The 25,785-nt window shown below is 52.4% G+C and overlaps 1 protein-coding gene across 2 annotated transcripts; it reads left to right on the top strand.

Annotated features, from left to right (window-relative positions):
- The first annotated feature begins 1,938 nt into the window (after positions 1-1,938).
- Positions 1,939-22,685, top strand: Cluh (clustered mitochondria homolog). 2 transcript variants are annotated; one of them, XM_020186360.2, is made up of 26 exons: positions 1,939-2,155; positions 8,870-9,069; positions 9,884-10,055; positions 11,278-11,421; positions 11,607-11,731; positions 11,826-11,980; positions 12,082-12,207; positions 12,504-12,651; positions 12,798-12,890; positions 13,773-14,467; positions 15,493-15,713; positions 15,893-15,994; positions 16,187-16,287; positions 16,950-17,102; positions 17,195-17,257; positions 17,364-17,608; positions 17,913-17,997; positions 18,185-18,338; positions 18,419-18,558; positions 19,285-19,365; positions 19,443-19,568; positions 19,651-19,772; positions 20,014-20,107; positions 20,193-20,327; positions 20,409-20,482; positions 21,238-22,685. In XM_020186360.2, exons 1-26 carry the CDS (start codon positions 2,056-2,058, stop codon positions 21,422-21,424), a joined length of 4,041 nt encoding a protein of 1,346 aa, XP_020041949.1. In that variant the 5' UTR covers positions 1,939-2,055; the 3' UTR covers positions 21,425-22,685. The 2 variants fall into 2 exon arrangements, with proteins under 2 accessions (XP_020041949.1, XP_020041945.1); XM_020186356.2 differs by having other exon boundaries at positions 15,890-15,994.
- The last annotated feature ends 3,100 nt before the right edge of the window (positions 22,686-25,785 follow it).

The raw sequence follows: 25,785 nt of genomic DNA, 5'->3' as shown, positions 1-25,785 counted from the left end.
TATCCTTTTTACTTTTGGATTTTAAGCCATGTGAATTTATTTAAAATTCTAAATAAAATAAAAATATTTAAGTAAATGAGTCAATTTCCAGAGTCTTCTGTATCTGTATGAGTCTTTAAAATCCTTCTCAAATTTCACTAAAATGCTTCTCAATCTTCACAACTCAATTTTGAGTAGCCTCTTCAGAAGCTCTTCCTGACTGCCTCAGAACAGCTTTGTTGAAGACCCTTTATTCTGCAGCCTTGGACATGGCACTGCCAGGTACATATCACTTTATTTACCAGACTGAAGCTGCTTCTTGCAGGACCAGAGTCTGGCTCTCCTTTGGTCTTCCTTCTCTGGTCTTTCTGCAGCGCCGAGCACTTGTAATCTGTTTTTGAAAGACTGAATGGATCACAAGTGTGAGTGTTTTACACTTTCCAAAGTGCTTTGATGGCCTCCCAACAGCTAGGTGAGGCTAGATAGATGGGCATTTTTACCTGATAAAGGAAGCACCTTTGGGCTAGGAGTATAACTCACTGGTAGAGTGCTTGCCTAGCATGCATGGGGAGGCCCTGGGTTCAATCCCAAAAGCAAAACAAAACACCTGAAATTCAACAGAGTGATGATCCACTGGTTTGCTCAAGTTCATTCACAAAAAGAGACAAGGTAGAGTTTGCTATGTACAGAGTTCCAGTCCAGTTCAGTGTTGGACTCATGCCTCACCTTGCAAGTCTGCCTTCTACGTTCATCCAGTAGTGAGGTCTTGCTCTTATTTCCAATCCTTCTTGTGCAATAGGCCTTACCCTTCTCTCCCTCAGCTCCCCCAACACAACAGCCAGAGGGATCATTGATTCAGATGAATCTCAATCAATTCTTACCATCCTTCCTCCTGCTTAAAGCCTTCCTCCTTTCACTGGCACCTCTTCTCCGGCCTGCACTCCAGGGCAAAGTCTTCTTTCCTCTGAAATTTGTACAAGGGCCTAGGTAGCTCCCCCTCCCCCTCTCTGCAGTTTTGGACTCTCAATTTCCATTAGATCCTTAAATCTTTCACAAGGGCTTCCTGAACCTGTGCAGGGAAGGCTCAGCTCCACTCTGAGCCTAGACAACTTTAACTCTCTAGCAAGACCTGCTCCAAATGTCACCTCTGAGACTAGGGCTTAGCGTGCCTCAGGTCCTGAATTCAATCCTCAGCACCACACACACCTGAATCACTCTGACGTCACTCCTCAGTCCCCCACCAAGTCTACCTCAACTGAAAAGAACTACTGTAAAGTGTTGAGGCTGTGGAATCATACTGACCCGGCTCTTATCTTGCTCTCTATGTGATCTTGGCCTCAGCTTCCTCTACTATAAAATAATATTTGCCTGAAAGTGAGAACCAATCTAGTGGGGGTGTGCGAGGACTCTTAATAGGGGAGGAACCCGTGGTGGCTCAGGACAAAATTTTGTGTACGTTTTTAACACTTCATCCTCTCCCACCTCTGGTGACCATGCTCTAGGCTGCCCTGAGTCCTCTCCTCAATAACCCAGGTGTACTCCACTCCCATCTCTGGTGGGAAAGGGGGAGAGGAGAGCGGTGAGGGTCACGCTAACACCGCAGGTTAGAGACCGTGCAGTGGTTTCGCAGACCTGCGATAGGAAGCAGAGGGTCATTGGGGGAGGGGAGAGTTAGCAATGGCAGTCCTAGACAAGTCTCCACCCAAGGTCACGGCGCCCGTCCAACAGGCAGCAAACTGCCTGGACTTCTCCCTGAAGCCCCGCCCCTTGGGGGGGGTGGGATCCGAAGCTCCTCTCTCTAGCGTCAAGGTCCTTTGCCTTTAAGGCGTTTAGGAAAGTCACTGCATTAGTGGATGGGCGCCGAAGAGCGGCGTATTTTGTCCCTTGCGGGCCTCCGTGGGCCAGCCCAGGCGCTAGGGCGGGGCAGAGGAGCGGCGGCGGGGTCAAAGGGTACAGCGCACACCACGTGGGCCGGTGACTCCGTCCTTCCCGCAGCGGCCGCGGCGCGCAGGGCACTTGGGTTAGTGGCGCGGCGGGCGGCGCGGACAGTGGAGCCGGACGCCCGCTCCCGCCACCATGGTCATCAAGACGGACGAGTTGCCGGCGGCCGCCCCGGCCGACAGCGCCCGGGAGCACGGCTCGCAGGCCGGTAGCAAGGGGCGACCAGGCGCGGCCGGTGAGCGGGCCGGGGCCAGGGGCAGCCGGGCGGAGTAGCTGGACTGGGCCGAGCGGGCGGGTTCGGATCTCTGCAGGGACCGCCGCCTTCCCACCGCGCCGGGATCTGTTGCACCACATTAGGCCCTCCGCTGGACCGCCCCGCTCTGAAGGTCACCTTCACTGTCGCCCCCGGCTGCGGCCCGGGCTTCGCACATGGGGTCCAAGAAGGGCAGCGGCGGCGGACACACGCGCGTCAGATCGTGGGGACACGTGCGCGCACACGCGGTTTCAGGGTGCGCCGCTGCCGCCGCAGATGGATGAATCGGCGGCCCCACCCCCTCGGTCCCCCTCCCCCCCGCCCGGGGTATGGGAAGCCCTCTCGGTTTGGGGTCACAGACACATTCGGCCCAACCTCCATAAAGTTCCCCTCCTCGTCAGGATTCCAGCCATTCCCTATGCATCAGGGCTGCAGTCCTGCGAGTGAGGCTCAGTTTGACGCTTCCCAGGCTTGGTCTGTGGGAAGAGCACGAGTTGGGGAGGAGGATGTGTTGCGAAGGAGGCTTCTCTGGTTCATTCTCAGAGATGAAACAATCTCAGGCCTTCAGGCCGTGATCTTTGCCCTTGTTTAAGTGTGGACCTGGGGGTCTGCCTGTGTAGGGGAGCAAAGCCAAGCTCCTTGGCAGCAGGGAGGTGTTTGTGCCAGAACTTGATCATTAACCTGCCTTATTGCGAAAAGTGGGTCAGACTAGAGTGTTGCTGTTTTTAAGGCAAAGGTCATTAGCGTGGAGTGGAACTCCTAGGTTCTCCCTCATGGGGGCTGTGTATCGCGGCTTTGGGAGTGTCCGAGGCTTGTCTAGGGGCGGGGCCTGGTTCTCTTCCATTTCACTCTGGCCCCTTCTGTTATTTTCATCATGTCTCAGATTCGAGCCTTGAGTCTGGAAGCTCTTTCCCCAGTTGTCAATTCCCCACATCTTCCTCAGAGCCAGAGTGCTCCTGGTGGCAGTGGGAATGGAGATCTACCGGTATCTCCTGCTCACCTCACCTGTCCTCAGTAGGTACTTGTGGTCATCATCACCTCCTTTCTCAGCTTCAGTGAGCAAGCTGGGGCTGGCTGGAGTTGGGATGGAGAAAACACTGGCAAGGCTCTCTGTTTCCTGTCATAGTGGATTTACCTGAGGTGGGGGACAGGTACTCTGGCAGGTTTGTTGATTGCCCAGACAAGGCCAGGGTTTGTTCAGAACAAGAAATGCTATAAACTCCAGCCTACCAGGTTCCCTGATGTGGTTCTGAATCAGTGGGCAGGCTAGATAAGAGGAAGTCGAGGCTAGCAGGTTTCCCTTCCAGCAAAGAGACCTGGAGAGATGAAGTGACTTGGCCAAGGTCACAGCAGTTTAGTTCTTGAGAAAAACATTTGGATTTTTAGTTCATGGTCAGCATGCCAAGGCTACCCTAGCCTGACCCAGAGGGAGCTGGGACAGGCATGTTGGTCTGCATCATGTACTGAAAACCAAAGGGCTAAGGAGGGGAGAGTGTTGGAGGATTTCTGTGAAAGCCTGTGTGAAGCTTAGGCATAGCTGTGTGTTGAGGGGTCTTTGGGGAGGGTGGAGGGGGAGCTGGGTGAGTGGAAGGGCAGAGCTGTTCATTTTGGGTAAAGTGGGGGTAGTCTAATGGGTAGGACCTTGGCTCCCGTGTCTCCAGAAGCTAGTATAGCTAACTGGAACTAGCTGGGCAGCCTGGGTCTGTTAAAACGAGGAGGGAGCCTTAATGGAGACCCCCAGCAGGCTCTTACTTGATCTTCAGTACCTTGAGGAAGAGGTGATCTTGGCCTTTGGAGCAAGCAAGGGTCGTTTACCTTCTTAGGAATAAAGCAGCTTTTAGGGATTAAGAGAACAGGCAGGTTTTTCAAGTTCACAGTGATATTTCGTGTTTCTTCTGCTTAGGGGAGGACTCCTGGAGTTGAGGCCCAGAGAGGGAGGAGAAGGGGACTGGCAGATTGGGGAGGAGTTTCAGGGGCTTACCTTCTACCTAACAGGATCCTGAAGCTCTTCTCTTCAATACTGGGTAGACTACATGAGGATCTCTGAAGTAGCTTCAGACCTTGAATACCTGCTGGGTGGGACAGGAACAAGGCAAACAAAGGTGCTGGCTTTTCCAGGATCTACCATAGGCTACCTTCTTGCCTCTACCCCTTGCTTTGAAGCCTTGTACTTCTGAGATGGAGCATGTGTCTTTTGAGGCCCTACTTCCTGCTGCAGTTTAACCTGCTGAGGCTTTTGCTGGGTGTGGCCTGGCCCTGGCACCTTCTCCTGAGTGAGACCAGATCCGGCTGGAGAGAGACACAGAGGCTACTTGGAATAGCCTAAGACTCTTTCCTAACTCTCATCTGCAGCCAGTGGCTTCCTTGTCTTTTCACTCTGATTTGTCCCATTAAAACTTAGTTGTGGGGGGGTGTTGGGGGTGATCTGGCATGTGCCCTAATCACCCATCCCATTCAGCAGTGAACCACTTTCTCTTTTCCTTTTTATAAATCCCAAGTTCTTAGCAATGCCCTCCTGGGATATGGGAGGAGGGGAGCTGGCTCAGGAATATAGAGGCCTGGGGAATTCCATATCTAGAGATAGATTGCCTGCTGGACTGAATCTTGAGGTATCCAGGAGGAAGGGTGTGCTGCAGTCTGATCCCCTAGGAAGTGTGGCTTGTGCTCAGTGAGAGTAGCACTCAGAGCATGGCTTGGATGTCTGACATCCCTGATTTTTTTTTTTTTTTCCTTAGCTTGTCTTTGCTGACTCTTGCCTCTGTGACCTTGGACAGCTTGGTAACTAGTCTTGTGGAGCCTCATTTTCCTTGAGTGAGATGGCCTGATCAATCTGATTTAGGGCACTGCTGTGGGCTGGGTCTGGAGTTAGTGCTGGCTCTATGGGAACTAGAACAGAGAGAGTGTCAACATTCTTGGGTTATTGCCAGGCTGCTCTGCCTCCTTCAGAGGGTTAGGGTGTGTTTGGAGAGGGGTAGGAGGAGAGGCTCTCTGTTTGAGTCCTTCTTGCTATCTGGTCATTGGAAGGCCCAGAACCCTTCATAGGGCTTGAGAGTCTGTTCAGTGGTCTCTGGACTTAGAGGGAAGGGGACCTGGAGTGAGAGCCTAGCTCCCTGCCCCCACACTGGTTAGTATGGATGCCAGAGTAGTCCTGACTGGGCCCTGGCAACAAGTCAGAGGCTCTGGGAAGGCGTCCTGGCGAGGCTGGGCATGCTTCTTCTCCACAGCCCAACAGCCTTCGGCCTCTTGCTGCCATCTCTGTTTTCCCCAAGGGAGTCATTTGGTTTTCTCCTAGCAGCGCATGGGCTGTTGGGAGAGGAAGATGGAGCCTGCCAGCTTCTTGGTGGAGCTCTGAGGCCTGGAGCATGGGTGTAGTTGTCCTCTGGGAGGCTGGGGGCCCATCTTCCTCTCACTGGAACCAGTGACTCTCAGAAAGGGGCTAGCTGCCAGGTCACCTGCAGGGGGCAGCAGGAGCCAGAGGCCCCAGCCATCCCCTTGACCCAGGAGACAGGCTGGGTTCTCAGTGTCTGACTGGTGGACAGCAGGCAGCCACTTCATGGCCTGGGCCTGGGTCTGTGCCAGCTGTTGCCAGCAGCTAGCTGAAGTGGTCCTGCCCACCCCCGCCTCCAGGATTGGAGATGAGGAGAGAACCCCCTTGCTGGGTCCTATCTCTGCTTGCCAGACCCCCAGGCCTTCAATCTTGAATGGTCCAGGTACACCACATACTGGGTTCTGCTCCCCAAATAGCCTCACCATCAGTGACTCCTTTCCTGAGGGGCTTAAAGAGGCAGGCCTGAGTGCTGATTGCAGCTCCCCCCAGGGTTTTGGAGCCGCTGGGGCCTTCTGGTCCATGGCTGTCCTTCTGGCCGACCTTGAGCAGGATGAGAGGCAGAGGCAGGGGGAGTGTGCTCTTCCCAGAGCTGCCCTAGCAGGCCTGGCCCCACTGAAACCCGAAGCCAGCTGGAGCTCCAGCCCTGGGCCGACCAGCTGCATTAAGGCAAAGGTAGCAGAAGAGGCTGGAACAAGGGACACAGACAGTGCTAGCCCTGGGCTGGAGAGCTGGTTGCCTCACTGCCATGGAAGTCCTAAGACGTCAGAACCAACAAGAGCACAGCCACTGAGTGCTCCAGGTGGGCTGTGGGGCTATGTGAATCTGCTGGCCTGCAGGGAGATCACTTGGCCCTAACCCAGTGGTGGGAAGACCTTCAGTGGAAAGAGGGTGGGGAGGTCTGGCATTCCTGGGGGAGAGGAAGCCCCTAGGAACCAACCATGGGTCCCTTGAAATGTAACCAGGGAATAGGTACCATTCCCTCTGCCCCCAGGTGCAGATATCTGTGCTGGGTGGGGAAGTCGGGGGAGCTGTGACCAGCTTGCTTTGTCTTCTCTCCTGCTTTGTGGCCTTCCTATTCCAGACACCCTAAGGAGTACCAGCTGCCTCTCTGGTTCCAGGTCTGACTCTTATGTTCTGGCACCTCAGAATCAAAATTCCTGACCTGTGTTGGGTGGGGGTCTTTCTTGTTTCTTCCTTCTTTCTGGGAGGAGGGACTTACCAGCCAGCAAGCCTTTCTCAGGGACCCAGTTGGGGGGAAGCTCCTCCTGCCTGCTGTCCTTCATGCTCCCTCTTGGAAAGCTGACTAACTACTGTCCTCTTATCTCTGCCCAGTCATTAGAGCAAGGCAAGTTTTTACTTTAGGGGTGGAGCTGCTCCTTTCTAGGGACTGCCCTGCCTAGTGCTCCTGGATTACTGAAAGGGACAGACTTCATACATCCTGTGGTTCTTGGAAGTTGTACTCTAGGTTTGGAAAGGATATGGTGGGGACAGAAGGGCCAGGACAGACACTATTTTTGGAGGCCCATAGTAGCCAAGATTGAGAATAGTGTAGTGGTGTGGGTATGTGGGTTGTAGGAATCTGGAATTCACTCTGACTTGGTAACCATGGGCCAGTCTCTAAACCTTACTGGGCCTCAGACACCCTTGTTTGGAATAAGAGAATGGGGACTATCTCTGAACTCCTGGAGGTCCTATTTATTACTAAGTTAAGGGGTACAGGGAAGGGAGAGTGGCTTCTCCTCAAGTCCCCTAGTGTGCCTTGGAAAGGAGGGCCAGCTTCCTTTTCTAAGGCCTTTGCTCCACATTCTGGTGTATCTGAACAGACACTACACAGCTTTGGGACAGTGTTTCCCATCCCTACGCCTGATGTCTGGGTAGGGAAGGAAACTGGGGGTCTGGACTAGATGGGCTGGCATCTGGTACAGAGCAAAGTGAGCCGTCCTGTCTGAAAGGGGATTCAGCCCTGTTCAGAGCTGAGACTGTAGAGTTCAAGCCAAGGGGGTCAGTAGGGGCCAAGGTCACCATTTGCCAGATGGGTACCCAGTTAGGCCTATGTATATCTGGAGGGTTTCTAAGAGGAGATTCTTGGCTCTTTAGAGCCAGGAAGGCTTCTCCTTTGTTCTCCTCAGTGCCTAGAGAGAAATGGGAAGTTTTGTAACTTGCTCCCTTCTCTCACAGCATTTGAATTGGGTGCTAGTCACGAATACTAGACTTGGCTATGGGTTTGCAGAAATTAATTCATTAATTCAGTGTCTTTTCTTTGAGACAGGGCAAGACAAGAGTTGGAAGATAGAGCTTCTGGTGTGAATAGCCACTCAGAATGCAGCAGAATGACTGCTCTTCTGTCTTCTAGGAATGATGGGGTAGTAATTTAGGCAGTTTTTGAGAAGAGGGTTTATTCACTTAGACCTTCAAGGATGAGTTGGAGTTGCCCATTGGAATGGTATATCAGGGGCAATGGAATGCTCTTCTGGAGGCTATGGGATGATAATCCATCAGCGGTAATGGAATGGTTCAGCCAGGGTGATGGAATGGACTGGTAGAGGCAGTAGAAGGGTGGCATAGAGGGGAGGGAGCCTGTAGAACTGAGGCTTACTTTAGGTAGGTGTCCAAGAGTGCTGACCTAAACTTATCCAGAGGAATGATTAGGAAGGGTTCCAAGTGTTGTTCTTGAAGTTGGGGAAATAGCTGTACCAGAATTATGATTGTAGGGACTGGAGCCCAGGGGTCAGGTTGGAGATTTAGATTAGGTGACTGGATAGGTGGTAGGGGGACTTTGCAGAACCTGGGCTGGTTTATGGGGGACAATGAATTCCATCCTGGGAAGATGAACTTTTCGTTATGTCTAAGAGTGCCTGGGTGGCAGTTGTCTGCTTTGAAAAGCTTGAGCAAGGCCAGGATTGACCATGTAAACTTCCAGGAAAAGGGTATTTGAAGCTGTAGGAGAAGGTGAGGTGAGGAAGGGGATAGACTGAAGCATAACCCACAGCCCGAGGACCAGAGGAAGAGAATGGAACTGGGGTGGGGAGACAACAAGAGTGACGTTAGTCAGGAAAGAGGGTGAAGAAATGAGTAGTGATGTGATTGCTGCTAGAACCTAGATGGTCAGGTCTGGAGACCTGTGGCTCAGCCCTAAGTGTGGCATTGTCATTCTGGAGAGAGTGGTTTTAACAGTATGCTTAGGAGAAATCCAGTCTGGTGGGCCAAGGAGCAACAATAGCAAGGGTGAAGGTAGGTGTACAGGGGTGAGGTGGTATGTTGTCTAGGATTAGGGCCAAGCCTAGTATTGGGAAGGCATGCAGACCCCATTTTATAAGACACACACCCTGCTAGACCCCTCTAATTTAGCTTCTTTCTTGTCTTCCCAGAGCCTCCCTCTGTCATGCTGTTGAATGGGGACTACCCAGAGAACATGAAGAAGGAGGAGGTGATTGAGCCACCCAGGGAAAATGGGCTGGATGAGGGTGAGCCAGGAGATGAGACCACGGGACAGGAAGTCATTGTCATTCAAGACACGGGCTTCTCTGTGAAGATCCTGGCCCCTGGCATTGAGCCCTTCTCCCTTCAGGTAAGGTGGAGGAAGAGGTGCTGGGAGTGGGCCTGAGTCTACTAAGGGGGACCAGGCTGGAAAGCTAAGCCAAGTCCTTGCTCATCTTGGCCCTGCATTATAGCAGGAAGCTGAGGATGCTGGGCCTAGCCACCATGGTGGGCGAGGAAATCAATTCCAGGTTCAGGTCATTGCCCATTTGCTAGAGGACAGCCACAAGCAGGGACTGCCAACCCTGTGTGAGGAGATGAGTGGTGGTGGCTGGGTGGTGTTGGTCCCAACACTTGCCAATGTCTTGTTCTGTGCCCTCAGGTGAGCCCCCCCCTCTCTCTGGACCATGGTTTTACCTTCTGCCTTAGGAGTGGGTGGTATTGGGTACTGGTCTCTAAGAGCAGAGTTAATACAGTGGTCTTGCAGAGTAACTCTGAGGAACCAGGCCAGGCCCACTTAACATTCTCTGTAACAACAGGCTCAGACCCTAGAGCACCTTCTGGAAGGTGAAAGTCATTTGCCCTGGGGACCTTAGCATTGCTTTCCCTGTTTTTCCATCTTCACAGCACTGGTTAGGGTTTGCTCTTAGTCTATAGGAATAGTTTAGGCTTGGGGCAGGGGCACATGTGCCTGCACGCGCACACACACGCACACACACACACACACACACACACACACACAGTTGCAGATAGACATGGCATGTATGGACAGGGCCTGGAATTTAAAAGCCAGAAAGTAGGAAACTAGGTATTGTGGGCATTTATTCTAGGGATCCAGGTACTTTGGCCAGGACATACCTTGGGCCAAGCTCTTACCAGGATGGTTGGGACCTTCTCTGTGGCAGGTGTCCCCCCAAGAGATGGTGCAGGAGATCCACCAGGTGCTCATGGACCGTGAAGACACGTGTCACCGTACCTGCTTCTCACTACACCTGGATGGGAACATGCTAGACCACTTTTCAGAGCTCCGCAGTGTTGAGGGGCTCCAGGAGGGCTCAGTGCTCCGTGTGGTGGAAGGTTGGTCTGGAAATTGACAGCCTGCCAGGGGAGGGCCCTGGAGGCAGGTCAGTTAGCACTCCACCCCAATGCTTGTATCCCTGTGTCACAGCTAAACATGTGGAGATGGGATTGGAGCATGGGTCTGCTGCTCAGGCTGTCACATCCTCTCCCTCCACTGCATGACCCACCAGAATCTACATTCTAAAAATCCAGTCATTCCCAAGCCAGGCTTGGAATCAGCTTTATCTAATTTAATTACATGTTGAATCTCTTAAGGAAACTTAAAAGTTACAGCTCTTGTGTAGGGAAGTCAGGCCAGTGCAGAGCCATTCACTCTGGTGTGGTGAGACTAGTTTGGTTATAAAAGAAGTTCCCATGAATGCTCAGAGGTTCCCAGGGCCTGTTAGGTTGTTAACAGCAAAGGTGGGAAAAGTCTAACTCATCTGTGCCCATAGTTAATTGATCACAGAACCTCTCCCTGACCTCACAAAACATTATGAAGTTGGGGGTATGTGGAAGTCACGTCCTTAGCCCTCAATGAGGGCTGCTCCAGGAGAATAAGACTGACACTGTGGAGGGTCCAGAGGACCTGACACCAGTTCTGGGCTCCCCTGGGACTGTGTGAACTTTGAGAGGTATTTGCAGAAAGTTCTTTGCAAACCAGGATCCCAACCCATTAGCAAACAGGTAGGGCTGTGTGTGTGTGTGTGTGTGTGTGTGTGTGTGTGCGTGCTGTGTATGTTTTGGTGGTGCTGGGGGTTTGAACTCAGGGCTTCACACTTGCAAAGCAGGTGGTCTACCGCTTGAGCCACACCTCCAGTCTATTTTGCTCTGATTGTTTTAGAGACAGGGTCTCACTTTTTGCCCCTGTTAACATTGAACTGAGATCCTCCTGATCTCAGCCTCCCAAGTAGCTTGGATTACAGACATGAGCCACTGGTTTCCAGCTTGCGTGTTTTGAAACCAGAACTCCAGTTTATTTGTTTCAAATTCTACATATAGAATTTGAAAATGGGAGCCTAAAGTTGAAAACTTAAACTACCCCAGGGACTAGAGATAAAAGCTCAGTGGTAGAGCACTTGCCTATTACGCAGGAGCCCTGGGTTTTATCCCCAGCAATGCAAAAAGAAAAAAAAAAAGCAAAAACCTCGCCCATGATAGCACCCTGCAAACTATCCTCTGAGCTGGGTGGGTTGTCGTTAGTTGGGCCCTGGTAATGCTCTGCTCCTCTCCCTGACAGAGCCATACACAGTACGTGAGGCCCGCATCCATGTGCGCCATGTTAGAGACCTGCTCAAGAGCCTGGACCCATCTGATGCCTTCAATGGGGTTGACTGCAATTCCTTGTCCTTCCTGAGTGTCTTCACCGATGGCGACCTGGGAGGTGCGGGAGGCATTGTGGTTAGGGGTGGACAGAGGGGCAGGGAATAAAGAGGCCAGGGACTGGTGAAGAGGCTGGAAGCCAGGTCTTCCCTTCTGAGGGATTGGCCTTGAGGTGCCCAGACCAGGGTTACATTAAGTTAGGGAGGCAGCTGGCCCCGGGCCGATCACCAGCCTTGGGTCCCTCAGACAGTGGGAAGCGGAAGAAGGGCTTGGAGATGGACCCCATCGACTGCACACCACCTGAGTACATCCTGCCAGGGAGCCGGGAGCGGCCACTATGTCCTCTGCAGCCCCAGAACCGGGACTGGAAGGTGGGACTCACAAGGGGGAGTGAGGAAGAGGGTCCTTGGTGGGCGGGAGGGGTCCCAAGAGATCTGGCCCCCTCATGCTTGGCGGTTCCTGCAGCCCCTGCAGTGTCTAAAAGTACTCACCATGAGCGGCTGGAACCCACCCCCTGGGAATCGCAAGATGCACGGGGACCTCATGTATCTGTTTGTGATCACAGCCGAGGACCGGCAAGTCAGCATCACTGCTTCCACGAGGGGCTTCTACCTGAACCAGTGAGTCCCTGCTGGATCCACATGTGCCCCTGTTGTGTCCCCCATTCCAGGTTTGAGAGCTAATGCTCGGGTACTTCCTCAGTGATAATCTCTCCCTGCAGGTCCACAGCCTACCACTTCAACCCCAAGCCTGCCAGCCCCCGCTTCCTCAGCCATTCCCTAGTAGAACTGCTCAACCAGATCAGCCCAACCTTCAAAAAAAACTTTGCTGTGCTGCAGAAGAAAAGGTAACACCTTTGTGCCATTCTTGCCCTACCCTGCCTCCCATCCCACTGTCTGTACATGAATCCAGGAGTGAACACCAGCACCTCTGCCTGCAGAAGTGGTACCCCCAGGTCCTGAGAGTCCCCATGTGAAGGGGTGGCACCTGGGAGAGGTGTCCATCCACTTCTGTCTGACTCCAGGGCAGCATTTCAGGGCTGAGAGATTGTAAAGCAGTGGGGGCCTCGGAAAAGGAACCCACAGCTGTGCTTTGAGCTTGGTGGGCTGCCCCATCTCCCTTTCCCTCAACTGCCTGCCACAGGGTCCAGCGCCACCCGTTCGAGAGGATCGCCACCCCATTCCAGGTGTACAGCTGGACAGCTCCCCAGGCAGAGCATGCCATGGACTGTGTGCGTGCAGAGGATGCCTACACGTCGAGGCTGGGCTACGAGGAGCACATTCCTGGACAGGTGCTGCCTCCCTGCCCTTTTGGCTCCCCTACTCCAGGCTGCTTCTATGCACCTCCCACAGAGCTCCCATCTGCTGGTCTGTCTATGGGGAGGGGGGTGAAGAGACTGCCCAGGCAGGCTGAGCCTGCACCTGCCTTCCTCTGCAGACCCGGGACTGGAATGAGGAGCTTCAAACGACAAGGGAGCTGCCCCGCAAGAACCTGCCTGAGCGGCTGCTTCGAGAAAGAGCCATATTTAAGGTACCCACAGCCCCTGTGACTGACAGCCTCAGGCCTACCCACCACCTGCTGGTTGGTCTTATGATCCGGAGGAATGTGATAGAAGCTGAGATGATCCAGCCCTGTCAGCTGCTCTAGAGACTAACCAGGGTACCTGTGGAACATCCTAGCTTCCAGCCTCTCAGCAGCCCCTTTTTCTGGTCTCTTTGAGACTTTAAAAACATAGGAAGGAGAAGGACCCACCTCACATTGGGCTGAGTGGCAAGGGTCATCTAGGGCCCCAACCTTCACTGACTGCATGGGGCCCTCTCCTGGGCACATGCTGTGCCATCATGACCCTGTTCAGGTGGTTAGCACATTTGCGTAGCACTTTGAACTTGCTTGGATTTAATAGGTACTATTACTAAGCTAGAAATGAGGAAAAATAGTTACCAGAGCAAAAGCTATGATTTCTAGGGTTCTAATTTGGCCAGGGGCTGTGCCAAGTGCTGTGTAGGTATTACCTCCTGAGTAAAGAATCCCTTGTAAAGGTCCACACAATACATTACATTTTTTGTCAGTGGTTTGTGGATGTGGATACTGGGTCAGTGGTTACCTGCCTCAGTTCACCTGGCACGTAACTGGTGGATCCCAAACCTGTTCCAGTTCTCACGTTCCTTGTTAATCACTAAGCTCTGCCTTCTAAACAGAAGAGTTAAGTGTAGTTTTTTTTGTTTGTTTTTTATGGTGTCCTCATTTTTTGTAAATATGAGGCAACTGAGGCTATGGTCCTTTGGCTTCCAGGATAGGCCGTGCTGCCTCAACCATCTAGGTGAGCAGGGCCAGACTAGGGTGTACCTTGAGGCTCTTTTGAGGCCTCTCTCATCTTGCCAACCTCACCCTTCTCCCCCACCCCCCCACCAGGTGCATAGCGACTTCACAGCCGCAGCCACACGGGGTGCCATGGCAGTCATTGATGGAAACGTGATGGCCATCAACCCCAGTGAGGAGACCAAGATGCAGATGTTCATCTGGAACAACATCTTCTTTAGCCTGGGCTTTGATGTCCGTGACCACTACAAGGACTTTGGTGGGGATGTAGCAGCCTATGTTGCACCCACTAATGACCTGAATGGTGTTCGCACCTACAATGCAGTGGACGTGGAGGGGCTGTACACACTGGGCACAGTGGTGGTAGACTACCGTGGCTACCGGGTCACAGCTCAGTCCATCATCCCTGGCATCCTGGAGCGGGACCAGGAACAGAGTGTCATCTATGGCTCCATTGACTTTGGTAAGACAGTAGTATCACACCCTCGGTACTTGGAGCTGCTGGAGCGCACCAGCCGTCCCCTCAAGATCCTGCGGCACCGGGTGCTCAATGACCGAGATGAGGAGGTGGAGCTCTGCTCCTCGGTGGAGTGCAAGGGCATCATCGGCAACGATGGGCGCCATTATATCCTTGACCTGCTGCGCACCTTCCCACCTGATCTCAACTTCCTGCCTGTGGCTGGTGAGGAGCTGCCAGAGGAGTGCAGCCGTGCTGGCTTCCCCCGTGCCCACCGTCACAAGCTGTGTTGCCTGCGCCAGGAGCTGGTAGATGCCTTTGTGGAGCACAGGTGAGGAACTGCCTGGAAGCCTAGGGCTGTCAGGACCCTGTATGTTCTGAGACTGATCTTAGAAGGGAGAAGCTTTGGAGAGCTAAAGCCTGGCTGTGGTTATGCTCCCTAGAACCTATAGCCCACCCGGCCCATTCCCACCTCAGGTGCCCTAATGTGGAATCCAGGGGCTTAGTGTTGGTTGCATAGTAACAGGGAACTCAGAAGCAGTTCTGTCCTCTTCAGGAGCACATAGAAATGTCACTACCAGGGTTAGGAGGTGGTGCTTAGGAGTCAGCCATACATTCCACCCCAGAACAAACTCTTTTCTCAAGATGCCAGTGGTATCGCTGTGTCCTTCAGAGCCTTGGCCTGGAGCCCATGGCCCACCCACACAGACCCCAGCCTGTCTGGGGAGAGCTTTGTTTGTTTTGTTTTTTTGAGATAGGGTTTTGGTGTGTAGCCAAAGACTCAGGATCCTCCTTCCTAGATCTCCCAAGTGCTAAGATTATAGGTGTGCAGATCTCCCAAGTGCTAAGATTACAGGTGTGCTTGAGCTTGCTTTTTGGGGTTTTTGTTTGTTTTTGCAGTACTGGGGTTTGAACTCGGGGCCTTAAAGCTTGCTGGTTCTACCACATGAGCCACTCCACCAGCCCTTTTTTGTGTTGGGTTATTTCAAGATAGGGTCTTGAGAACTCTTTGCCTGGGGTGGCTTCAAGCATCAGTCCTCCTGATCTCTGCCTTTCAAATAGCTAGATTACAGGTGTGAGCCACCAGTGTCCAGCTTGAGCTTGACTTTTGTATGACTACTGCCATCTGGTATTGCTGCTGGTCTGCCACAGACATGCATGCAGTTGTATGTGCACACTGGGCAGGACGTGTTCCTGTGCCTTCAGGATGTCCAACTTCAACATTGCCTAACTCTAACAGGCCAGGAACCTGGGCCCTGGCTCTGGTTCTTGTAGCCAGCAAGAGGCTACCAGGCCAGCAGAGTTTCCAAATGCCTCTTTCCTACCTCTTGCTCTTTCCCTTCTGCTGTGCTGTAGGTACCTGCTTTTCATGAAGCTGGCTGCCCTGCAGCTGATGCAGCAGAAGGCCAGCAAGGTGGAGAACCCCACCTCCTTGGAAAATGGTGACCTTCCCTCCTCGGAATCTAAGCATGAAGACCCTCTGGGATCTGAGGCAGGAAATGAGGAGGGCAGTAGTACAAGTGGCCTGGCCAAGGTGAAGGAGCTGGCAGAGACCATCGCTTCAGACGACAGTACAGGTGGGGCTGCTGTGCATGTCGGGGGAGAGCCTGAACCTGCCTTGGAATCTGGTCTTTTGCCAGGTGTGGGTCATGACTGAGCCCCTGAGAGAGGCAGGCAGACATCCCGGCAGAGAGTGAGGGGGCCAGAGGCTCAGGACAGTACAGCCCCACTTCCCATTATGCTATCTCCACAGCAGACCCCCGGAGCCGGGAGGTGATCCATAATGCGTGCAAGGCTGTGGGCTCCATCAGCAGCACGGCCTTTGACATTCGCTTCAACCCTGACATATTCTCACCAGGCAAGCAGTTAGGGTGGGGAGTGTGAGAGCCCTGAAAGCAGGGGCAGAGCATCATGGGGTAGGGTTGGGGCCCTGGGTGCTGGTAGATCCACCTGCCCATCTGAGCCCTGTCCTCTTCCTTCCCTGCCCCCTAGCATCTGTCTTGCCTCTCCTGTGCCCTACCTAGCTGAAATCTCCCCACTCTTCTTCTAGGGGTTCGCTTCCCTGAGTCCTGCCAGGACGAAGTTCAGGATCAGAAGCAGCTGCTAAAAGACGCAGCTGCCTTCTTGCTCTCTTGCCAGATTCCTGGCTTGGTGAGGGAGGGGCTGAATGGGTGGGTGGGGGCCATCAGAAGGGGCTGTTGGAGGCCCTGGTGCCTATGAGTCTGGACATATGTGGAACTTTTGTGAGGCAACTGCTTTAGTGCCTCCTGTCCTACCCATAGGCAGGGCCAAGTGATTGTCCCCATTTTACAGAGGGGGACCTGCCCACAAAGGTTCAAGGGAGGCGTTGGGCACAAGCTCTGCCCCACTGAGCCTGGGGGTCTGGTCCTCTGAGTTCCATACAGCGGGAAACCTGGAGGTTCCCATCCTCCTCATCCCACAGGCTTTGGACTTGGGCCCTTCTGATGACATGCTGGCTTCCTCTTAGGTGGCACACTTGTCTCAGATTGTTGAGCCTCCAAGCCTAGGGTCATGGGTATAGGTAAAGCTGTGGCCCCTACATGGTCACCTGTGTTCCTTCCTATGTGATCAGAGAACAACCTGTGCCACCTGCAGGCTCTTAGTTCTTTACCCATGGGCTAGGCTGTGCTTGTGTGGAAAGCAAGGAAGGTTCATGGCCTTGCTACCACCTTATGTCCTCCTTTCTTCCTGTCTGGGAGCTGAGGCCCCAGGACAGTGAGAGTTACCTGGGGAGACCTAGGGGGGTAGAGGCAGAAGGTCCAGGCTGGGCCTTGACCTACTGCAGCCCACAGGTGAAGGACTGTACAGACCATGCAGTGCTGCCCATGGACGGGGCCACACTGGCCGAGGTGATGCGCCAGCGTGGCATCAACATGCGCTACCTAGGCAAGGTGCTGGACCTGGTTCTGCGGAGCCCAGCCCGTGACCAGCTGGACCACATCTATGTGAGTGGGATTTGGGTGTACCATGATGAGATGAATGACTGGGGTGGAGACTTGGGGCCTGACTGAGACTTCCCCCTTTGAATCCTTCTCAGAAAATCGGCATTGGAGAGCTCATCACACGCTCTGCCAAGCATATCTTCAAGACGTACTTACAGGTGCCCCCTGCCCTGGCTTGACTGGGCCTCCCTGGGTGGTATGGGGTTTTGGGGAAAGAGTCCTGGGGTCCACCCTTCGTGACTTCAGTCAAAATGTCCCTTGCAGGGAGTTGAGCTCTCAGGCCTCTCAGCTGCCATCAGCCACTTTCTAAATTGCTTCCTGAGCTCCTACCCCAACCCTGTGGCCCACCTGCCTGCTGATGAGCTGGTCTCCAAGAAGAGGAACAAGAGGAGGAAAAACCGGCCCCCAGGGGCTGCAGATAACACCGCCTGGGCTGTCATGACCCCCCAGGAGCTCTGGAAGAACATTTGCCAGGAGGCCAAGAATTACTTCGACTTTAACCTTGAGTGGTGCGGGCACAGAGTCCTAGGGGAACAGGGCACCATGGGTGTGGAGCCCCAGGGGTGGCGGGTTGGGTAGGTGAGGCAGCACTGCTGGCTTTCAGGTGGCATCTAGGGCCTGTGGTCACAGGCAGTGAGGAGAGAAGGGAAGGAGGATTGACTATGAAGGTCTGCTGGCAGGGGACTCAGGACTGGGAGCTGTTTGGTCTGAGCACTGGGAGGACTGGGGGCTCCTAGAGTCAGATGGAGAAGCTGCTGTTCAGAGGGGCAGGCATGGGTGTGGGGTTGCTCAGGGTTCCTGCTCCTCCTCCAGTGATGCCGTGGACCAGGCTGTGGAGACCTATGGCCTGCAGAAGATAACGCTGCTGCGGGAGATCTCCCTCAAAACTGGAATCCAGGTGGGTGTGGGTTGCGGTGTCTTTGTTGTGCCCTTGCTCAGTGGGCCTCTCTTAGCCAGGGTCAGAGCCATAAAAGAGGTGGCTTTCTTAGGGTGGCAGTCTCTGGACACAGGTAGGGTGGGAGGTGCTGGCCCTCTGAGCCTGAGCCTGAGGCTGAGGCTGCTTACCATATTGGCCCTGTTCATAGATCCTGCTGAAGGAGTACAGCTTCGACAGCCGCCACAAGCCAGCCTTCACCGAGGAGGATGTGCTCAACATCTTCCCCGTAGTCAAACACGTCAACCCCAAGGCTTCGGATGCCTTCCACTTCTTCCAGAGTGGGCAGGCCAAAGTACAGCAGGGTGCGTGACCAGGCAGGCTAGGGGAGATGGTGGGCATCCTTCGCCTAGCTCTGACCTTGCTGTCTGGGACTGCCCTATAGGTTTCCTGAAGGAGGGCTGTGAACTTATTAACGAGGCCCTGAACCTGTTCAACAATGTGTATGGAGCCATGCATGTGGAGATCTGCGCCTGCCTGCGCCTCCTGGCCCGACTCCACTATATCATGGGCGACTACGCTGAGGTGGGTGAGCAGGAGCGCCCCACTGTGTCACAGAGGCCTTTGGGCCTAATGTGGGCAAGTGAGGGGCTTGGAACTGCATTGTCTCCCCTGCATTGACAGATGGAGTCCAGGCCTGTGGGACTCTGTCAGAGGGGAGAAGGTGGAGTCCAGGAAGCCCGGGGTCACAGTTCCACTCCGCACTCACTGTCCTTGGGAGAGGTTGTGCTCTGATAAGGTGGACAAGTGGAAATGACGCAGGGCCTCCCCTTTCAGGGACAGTGGCAAGGGTAATTCTGAGACCCTGTCAGCAAGAAGTGTTGTACAGTACTTAGCTTCTTCCAGTGCCAAGCAGTGTTTCTGTTGTCCTTGAACATTCTGTGGCCCTGTGTTCAGGCTGCCTTGCTGGTACCTGGGCTTTAAGAGGCTATTTCTGGGGTTATTATGCTTTCTTATCCTTATACCCCTTAGAGGCTTTTATCCTTTTGTGTAGGCATGAGCTTTTTAAGTGCAATTTAGATTGTATGTGTATATTTGCATAGATTTTGTTAGGAAGTTTGTAGAAGAGTTTAGTGGGGTATAGGAAACCCCTCCCACCCCCGCTTGGTCACAGGAGCTGGTCGTGACCACCTGTCTACTGCTTTTGTGAAGAAAAGAATAGGGCAGCCAGAGTTGACAAGGCTAAATGGGGTCAGCTTGGGTTCTGGGTTGAGGGGCAGTGATCATTTGGGATTGATACCCTTTTCCCAGGCACTGAGTAACCAACAGAAGGCAGTGCTGATGAGCGAGCGAGTGATGGGTATTGAGCACCCAAACACAATCCAGGAATATGTGAGTAGCCACCCTGGGACTGGTGCACATGGGGGCAGCCCTGCAGCTACCCTGACCTACCATGGGTCCATCCACAGATGCACCTGGCCCTTTACTGCTTCGCCAGCAGCCAGCTGTCCACGGCCCTGAGTCTGCTGTACCGTGCTCGCTACCTCATGCTGCTTGTGTTTGGGGAGGACCATCCTGAGATGGCACTACTGGACGTGAGTGCCAGGGAGGGGGGCAGCTGGTACCAGCTTCAGTCCAGGGGAGCCCAAGTTGACCAGGTTCCCGCCTACCCCCCAGAACAACATTGGGCTGGTGCTGCACGGCGTGATGGAGTACGACCTGTCTCTGCGCTTCCTGGAGAATGCACTGGCTGTCAGCACCAAGTACCATGGGCCCAAGGCCCTCAAGGTGGCCCTCAGGTGAGGCTGTGCTGGCACAAACTTCCAGGTTCCTGGTGACCTCTTGGTGGGATACGGGAGGGATCCATGTTTTCTTCTCAAGCTCCACCTCTTCTCTGCACCCTGGCCTTGTGTGATTTCCTCAGAAGGACTCGGGTTGGGGAGGTTGGTAATACAGAGCAGACTCCCAGCCCCAAGAAGGCCCCATTGCTCTTGCCCACTCACATACCTCTTTTGCCCTGTGCTCCCTGCCTCCTCACAGCCACCACCTTGTCGCCCGGGTCTACGAGAGCAAAGCTGAGTTCCGGTCAGCCCTGCAGCATGAGAAGGAAGGCTACACCATCTACAAGACCCAGGTGGGTGGAGTGGAGGAAGTAGGAGCTGGGCAGGTGGACCGTGGGCAGCCCTGATCATCTCCTGCCTTGGCCCCCTGTCCTGTAGCTGGGTGAGGACCATGAGAAGACCAAGGAAAGTTCTGAGTACCTCAAGTGCCTGACTCAGCAGGCCGTGGCCCTGCAGCGCACCATGAATGAGATCTACCGCAATGGCTCCAGCGCCAACATCCCAGCCCTCAAGGTATGGTTCTGGCAGTGTTGGATGGGCCCATCCCCCGCCTCACAGCCTTGCCCACCTGCTTGTCTTCCTCCTGTCCCTCAGTTCACAGCTCCCAGCATGGCCAGTGTCCTGGAGCAGCTCAACGTCATCAATGGCATCCTCTTCATTCCTCTCAGGTGAGGCTTCCACTGCCCTCTCCCCCACTTGGCAGTTAGTTTTTAGGTTTTAAGTCATGTCATACGTTGACATGGCTAAGAATTGAAAAGCATTACCAGTGATAGTTCCATATGATTCTTGCTAGAATTTACATTATTAATAATCTTTTTTTTTGGTAGTACTGGAGTTTGAGCTTGCTAGGCTAGGCAAGTGTTCTACTTCTTGAGCCATGCCTCCAGCCCTCAGAAATTGCATAATTGAGAAGTACATAGCTATATTTTTTCTTTTTTTTAAATACAAAATTGGAGCATATGACTATGTATATGGATTTCATTTTTTACAACATTTAATGTGTTGCTGATCTTTCATATCCAGTACATAAAAAAGTAGTTCCTTAAATTCCAAGGACTCCTGCATGGGTGCTTACAAACTGTGGGAGATGGATTTGGTCAGCCAGCACCCCCCACCCATTTTCTGCATATAGTCTGCCGTAGGAAAGGCCAGAGGTTGCAGCTGATTTAAACATTTGAATGGTGTGTAAGGGTGAGTGGGAATAAGGTGCTTAGTTAAAGGCTCTGTCAAGTATATCCAGCTTAGACTTTTTTTTAGCACTTAGGAACCTTTCTGCTTTTGGGAGGGAAGCGCTTGTTCTATACCTCACTTAATAAAGCACAGAGCTTGATTGTATCCCACATATAAGTGTTACCAAAGCCAGCAAGGTGGCAGAAGGCCCAGGCTTCTCAGACCGTACCTTTACCTCCATCCTTCCACTTAGCCAAAAAGACTTGGAAAATCTGAAGGCTGAGGTGGCACGGCGGCACCAGCTCCAGGAGGCCAGCAAAAACAGGGATAAGACCGAGGAGCCCATGGCCACTGAGTCTGAGCCAGCGAGGGCCCCAGAGGATGTGGGCTCCCAGCCCCAGGCTGCCAAGGACCCTTCCTCCCAGAGTTTGCAGGGATAAAAAAGGGAGAGACAGATGGACATTCAGCGGCCCCGTTACCCAGTGATCCAGACAGACTGCAGGAGAAGGGGGCATGTCCTGCAGATTGGGAGAGGAAGCCAGTCCCTCTTCTTCCATGTTCCACCCCAACCCCACCCCAGCATCCTCCTAGGATCCCAACCTGGCCTGCCTGCCCCCTAAAAGATGTGTTTTTGCACTGGTTCAATGAATACACAATGCAGAGGCCTAATTGAAGACATGTGAATGGAGTGTGTGGGCATTGGTTCCAACTGGGGGGCAGGTGCCCTTCAGGCCCCCCGTCCTCAAGCAGGTGTGTGCAAGTGTGTCCATGCCCGTGAGTCTTGATTCTTCCCTCCTAACTTGTACATACCCCCCCAGTCAGTCCTAAGTGGATGACGTGCAGATGCGATTTCTCAGGTCATTTGTATGTTTGACATTATGGCTGCTGCTTTTGCTGCCACTACCCCTGGGCCAAGCCTGGCTTAAAGTCCAGGTTTAAGCCAAAAAAGATGGTGGGAGGTGGGGGTGGAAGAGCTCTGTGGCAGGGCTGGAGAGTTGGGGTGTACTATAGTTTTGTGGCAAGGTGAGAGCTACAATGGCTTTGTTAATCCTGATTAGGACCTGGCCTGGCTTCAGAGTAAAGTGAAGGGGCTGGTGGTGGTGGACTCCAGACAGCCACGGGTCCATCAGGAGGCACTGCCTTAAGCTCTCACTTGCCTCACCAAACCCTAGGTGGGTCTAACCCTCGGGGCCACAGTCTGAATGTATCCTTCACCCCATTTTAACCTAAGCTGCCTAACGCACAGTGTGGGGTAGGTGGGTGAGGGGCTGGGGACCCAGGGCTGAATCATGGATCCTGGGGATCCAGATAGTAGTGATTGTCACCCCTTTGTGGAGCCCAGCTCCTTACCTGACCCTTGCCACACAAGCACCTTCTACAAGAAAGTAGCTCTGGAGGTGGTGGACACCCGACCACCCCAGCTCCTCCCTCTCCCCGCCTGCCTGTGTCGCTTTTCTGTGCCTGCTGTCCCAGGAGATGGCCATCCTGCAAGCCCAAGGGAGCTGTTCTGGGCAGAACCTCTGCCCAGGGCTTTCTGGAGCTGCTAATGGGTAATAGGGTCTGTCCAGGCACTTTGTTTCAAAAGGAGTGGGTGTGAGCTAGCAAGCAAGGCATCCCCACAGCTGATCAAGAACTTTTTCTTGTTTTTAAACCATCACGTCTTCATTTCACATTGGAATAAAGTGAGTTTTTGAAACCTGCTGCCCTAGCCTCACCTGTGTGCTATGTAACCCAGTCTCTTGTCTGACTGTGAGGCCCTCAAGATGTCTTTCTATACCTTAGGTCAAATTCAAGATTATGCCTAGGTCACTTAAGTGGGAGGAAAGGGAGTAGAGTTCTAGGTACTCAGCTTGTCACACAGGTGACAAGAGGAAAAGGCTGAAGGCTGGGTGGGGGAGAGAACACTGGACAGCTAACAGGCTGGGCAACCCTCTACAGTGGGAGTGTCAAGTTAATCAGAGTGCACTTTAGAGCCAGTTCATGGAGGGCTAATGAGTGGGGGAAATATGAACCCAATTAGGTGGATTTGAAGAGAGCCTGTGAAAAGGGTTTAAAGAGAGGGGTGATTACATCTCAGTGGCTGCTACTCAGCCACCCCTTTCTAGAGCAGGCAGGCCCTGGGACCTCATTACTCTTGAAGTCCTTCTGGTTTTATTTGTGTGCTGTGGAATCCCAAGCCCTTGAAAGCCTTTTTGAATACTTGGAGAGTCTTGTGTCTGAAAAGAAAAAAAAAAAAAATTCAAGCCTAATGTGTTAGTTCTCCTGAGCCAACTGGGGAAAAGACTGGAGGACTGCCTGATCTTGAGAGTTTAAGTGACCTCTAAGCATAGCCGTCAGTACCTTGACCATGTAAAGCTAGTGTATGTTCCCCACCAACAGTTTTAATCTCGTGCTTGTGTTCTAAACATGCTTTCCTCTGGCTCTCATCCAGTGAGCATGAGTCACAAGTCGTTTCTGCAGACGGGACATCCATGTAAAGCTGACACTGGCTTGGGTGATTATTGTGCCAACTAGTGAACCATTTTTCTTTTTTTTTTGGTGGTATGGGTATTTGAACTCAGGTTTTGCATTGATTGGCAAGTGTTCTACCACTTGAACCACACCTCCAGCTTCTGGTTGATCCCTTAAGCATATTAGCATACTAGTGCTGTGAGACACTGAGATCTCAACCAAACTAGGGGCAGTTTTATAAAAGAAATGGGGAGCAGAAATGTGAAGTCCACCCTTTCTTTTTAGCTTTAGTTGGCCTTTTTTTTTTTTTTTTAAAAAAAAGGCTAAACAGTGGTAATGCCAAAGTCTGACGTGGCTGTGGTGTGGATAGAAGTTATTCAAGATGGAAACGTCTCCCCAAATTCCCTGAGCCATATTCACTCTACCATGGTCTTCTGACTTTTCTCCCATGTTTTGATTCTTTAACATGCACATCACTTTAACGATTGACATTGTACGCTAGGGATGTAGCTCAGTGGTAGAGTGCTACCACTAGCATACAGAGTCCTGGGTTTGACCCCCCAGCACAACAAAGAAAATAACATAGCCAAATTAAACTTTGAAGGTTGTGTCTTGTGTGTTCACTCCCTGTCCTGAAAACTCATTGTTAATGTAACGAGTATTCCTGCTACTAAGGAATCTCTAAATCTTGCAGCTAATAAGTTTTGGGGGCTTTTTTGGTGTGGGGGGGGTTGGAACAGGGGTTTGAACTCAGGGCTTCATGTTTGCAAAGCAGGCTATCTTCCACTTGAGCCATGCCTCCAGTCCATTTTGCCCTGGTTATTTTGGAGATGGGGATCTTTGAAAACTATTTGCCTGGGCTGGCCTCCTGCAATCCTCCCAATCTCAGCCTTCCAAGTAACTAGGATTACAGATGTGAGCCATGCTAAGAATAAAATATTCTGATGTGGTCCAGACTATTTTTCACTCCTGCCCTGAGCTACCAAATCAAATCAGGTGGCCAGCCTCTTGTGGAGCACGCCACTAATGGGTGATCAATACACTTAAAGATGGAATCAGACTCTTCAGGGTACAATTACCCTGAGCCACTTGATGTTGACTGAGGGGTCTTTCCAAGATGGGCAAGTTCTTGCTTATCCATTGCCAGCACCCCCCCCCCCAAATCCCTAATGGCCATCCTACAAGGTGTGAGCAGTGTGGTGTGCTGAGCATGAGCTACAGGGATGAGGCCATCTCTCAGTGGTTGAAAAGGGCTGGTGGAGTGACTCAAGTGGTAGAGCACCTGCCTAGCAACCGCGAGGCCGAGTTCAAACCCCAGTACTGCCAAAAAAAAAAGTATATATATATTATATATATATATATATATATACACACAAGAATTATTTTTGCAGTACTGGGGGTTGAACTCATGGCCTACACCTTGAGCTTGGGTTTTTTCAAGATAGGGTCATGAACCATTTTTCTGGATTGATTGGCTTCAAACTGTGATTCTCCTGATCTCTGCCTCCTCAGTAGCTCGGATTACAGGTGTGAGACTCTGGTGCCCAGCCCACTAAAAAAATAACTTAAAAGACACCACAATGTCCTTACCCTCAACATCTAATACGGTTTTAGGCAGGTGAGGGAAAAAGCAAATGCATTTTAAGTCCCAGCTCACTCCTTAATTAGCTATAATACCCTCGGCATGTGATCGCACATTATTGTGAGCCTGTTTTTCTGTCCATAAAATCCACTAAACCAATTTCACATTCATGGTGTGAGAATAGGCTGTATGCCTCATTAACATTCACAATGCCTACCACCTTCCCTCTCCTAGTCCCTTCATGTTCATGGAGAGGGCTAGGTAACTTCCTGGAAATGGCGACCATCTGAATACTCACAAAGGAACAAACTCCCCTGTGTCAAAGGGTGAAAGAGAGAGGAGATCGGAGTTCAAACCACAGCCCTAGGACCCAGGGACCATCAACTTTTGCCCAAATTTCTTTGGTGATAAATTGAATCCTTCATATCAGGGCAGGTTAAAAATAGTTGAAAAGTTTCATTCAGTAGGACTGAGGGGGGGGGGCCCAAAGCTCGCATTTCTAATGAACCCCCAGGTAATGCTGATGCCAGTGCCCTGGTTCAGGGAACTTTGTGAATTGCTGCACTAGAGGGTTCTGATATGTGTCAGTTGCTGAGAACTGCCACACACAAGTCAGTTTCCACCAAACTATGCAGGGAGTGCTGCAACACCTTTCTCTGCCTTTTCTCTTCCATTTTCCCTCCCCCTCCATCAAGGGACAGACACAGCCATGAATCCTGTTATGTGCCACAGGCTTTGAGCACTTACTAAAGCTAGAACTCTACATCC

The sequence above is a fragment of the Castor canadensis genome, chromosome 11 (assembly GCF_047511655.1).
Source record: "Castor canadensis chromosome 11, mCasCan1.hap1v2, whole genome shotgun sequence".
NCBI lineage: Eukaryota > Metazoa > Chordata > Mammalia > Rodentia > Castoridae > Castor > Castor canadensis.
Note: the sequence above shows the minus strand (reverse complement) of the source record. Positions and strands in the feature narration are given on the sequence as shown.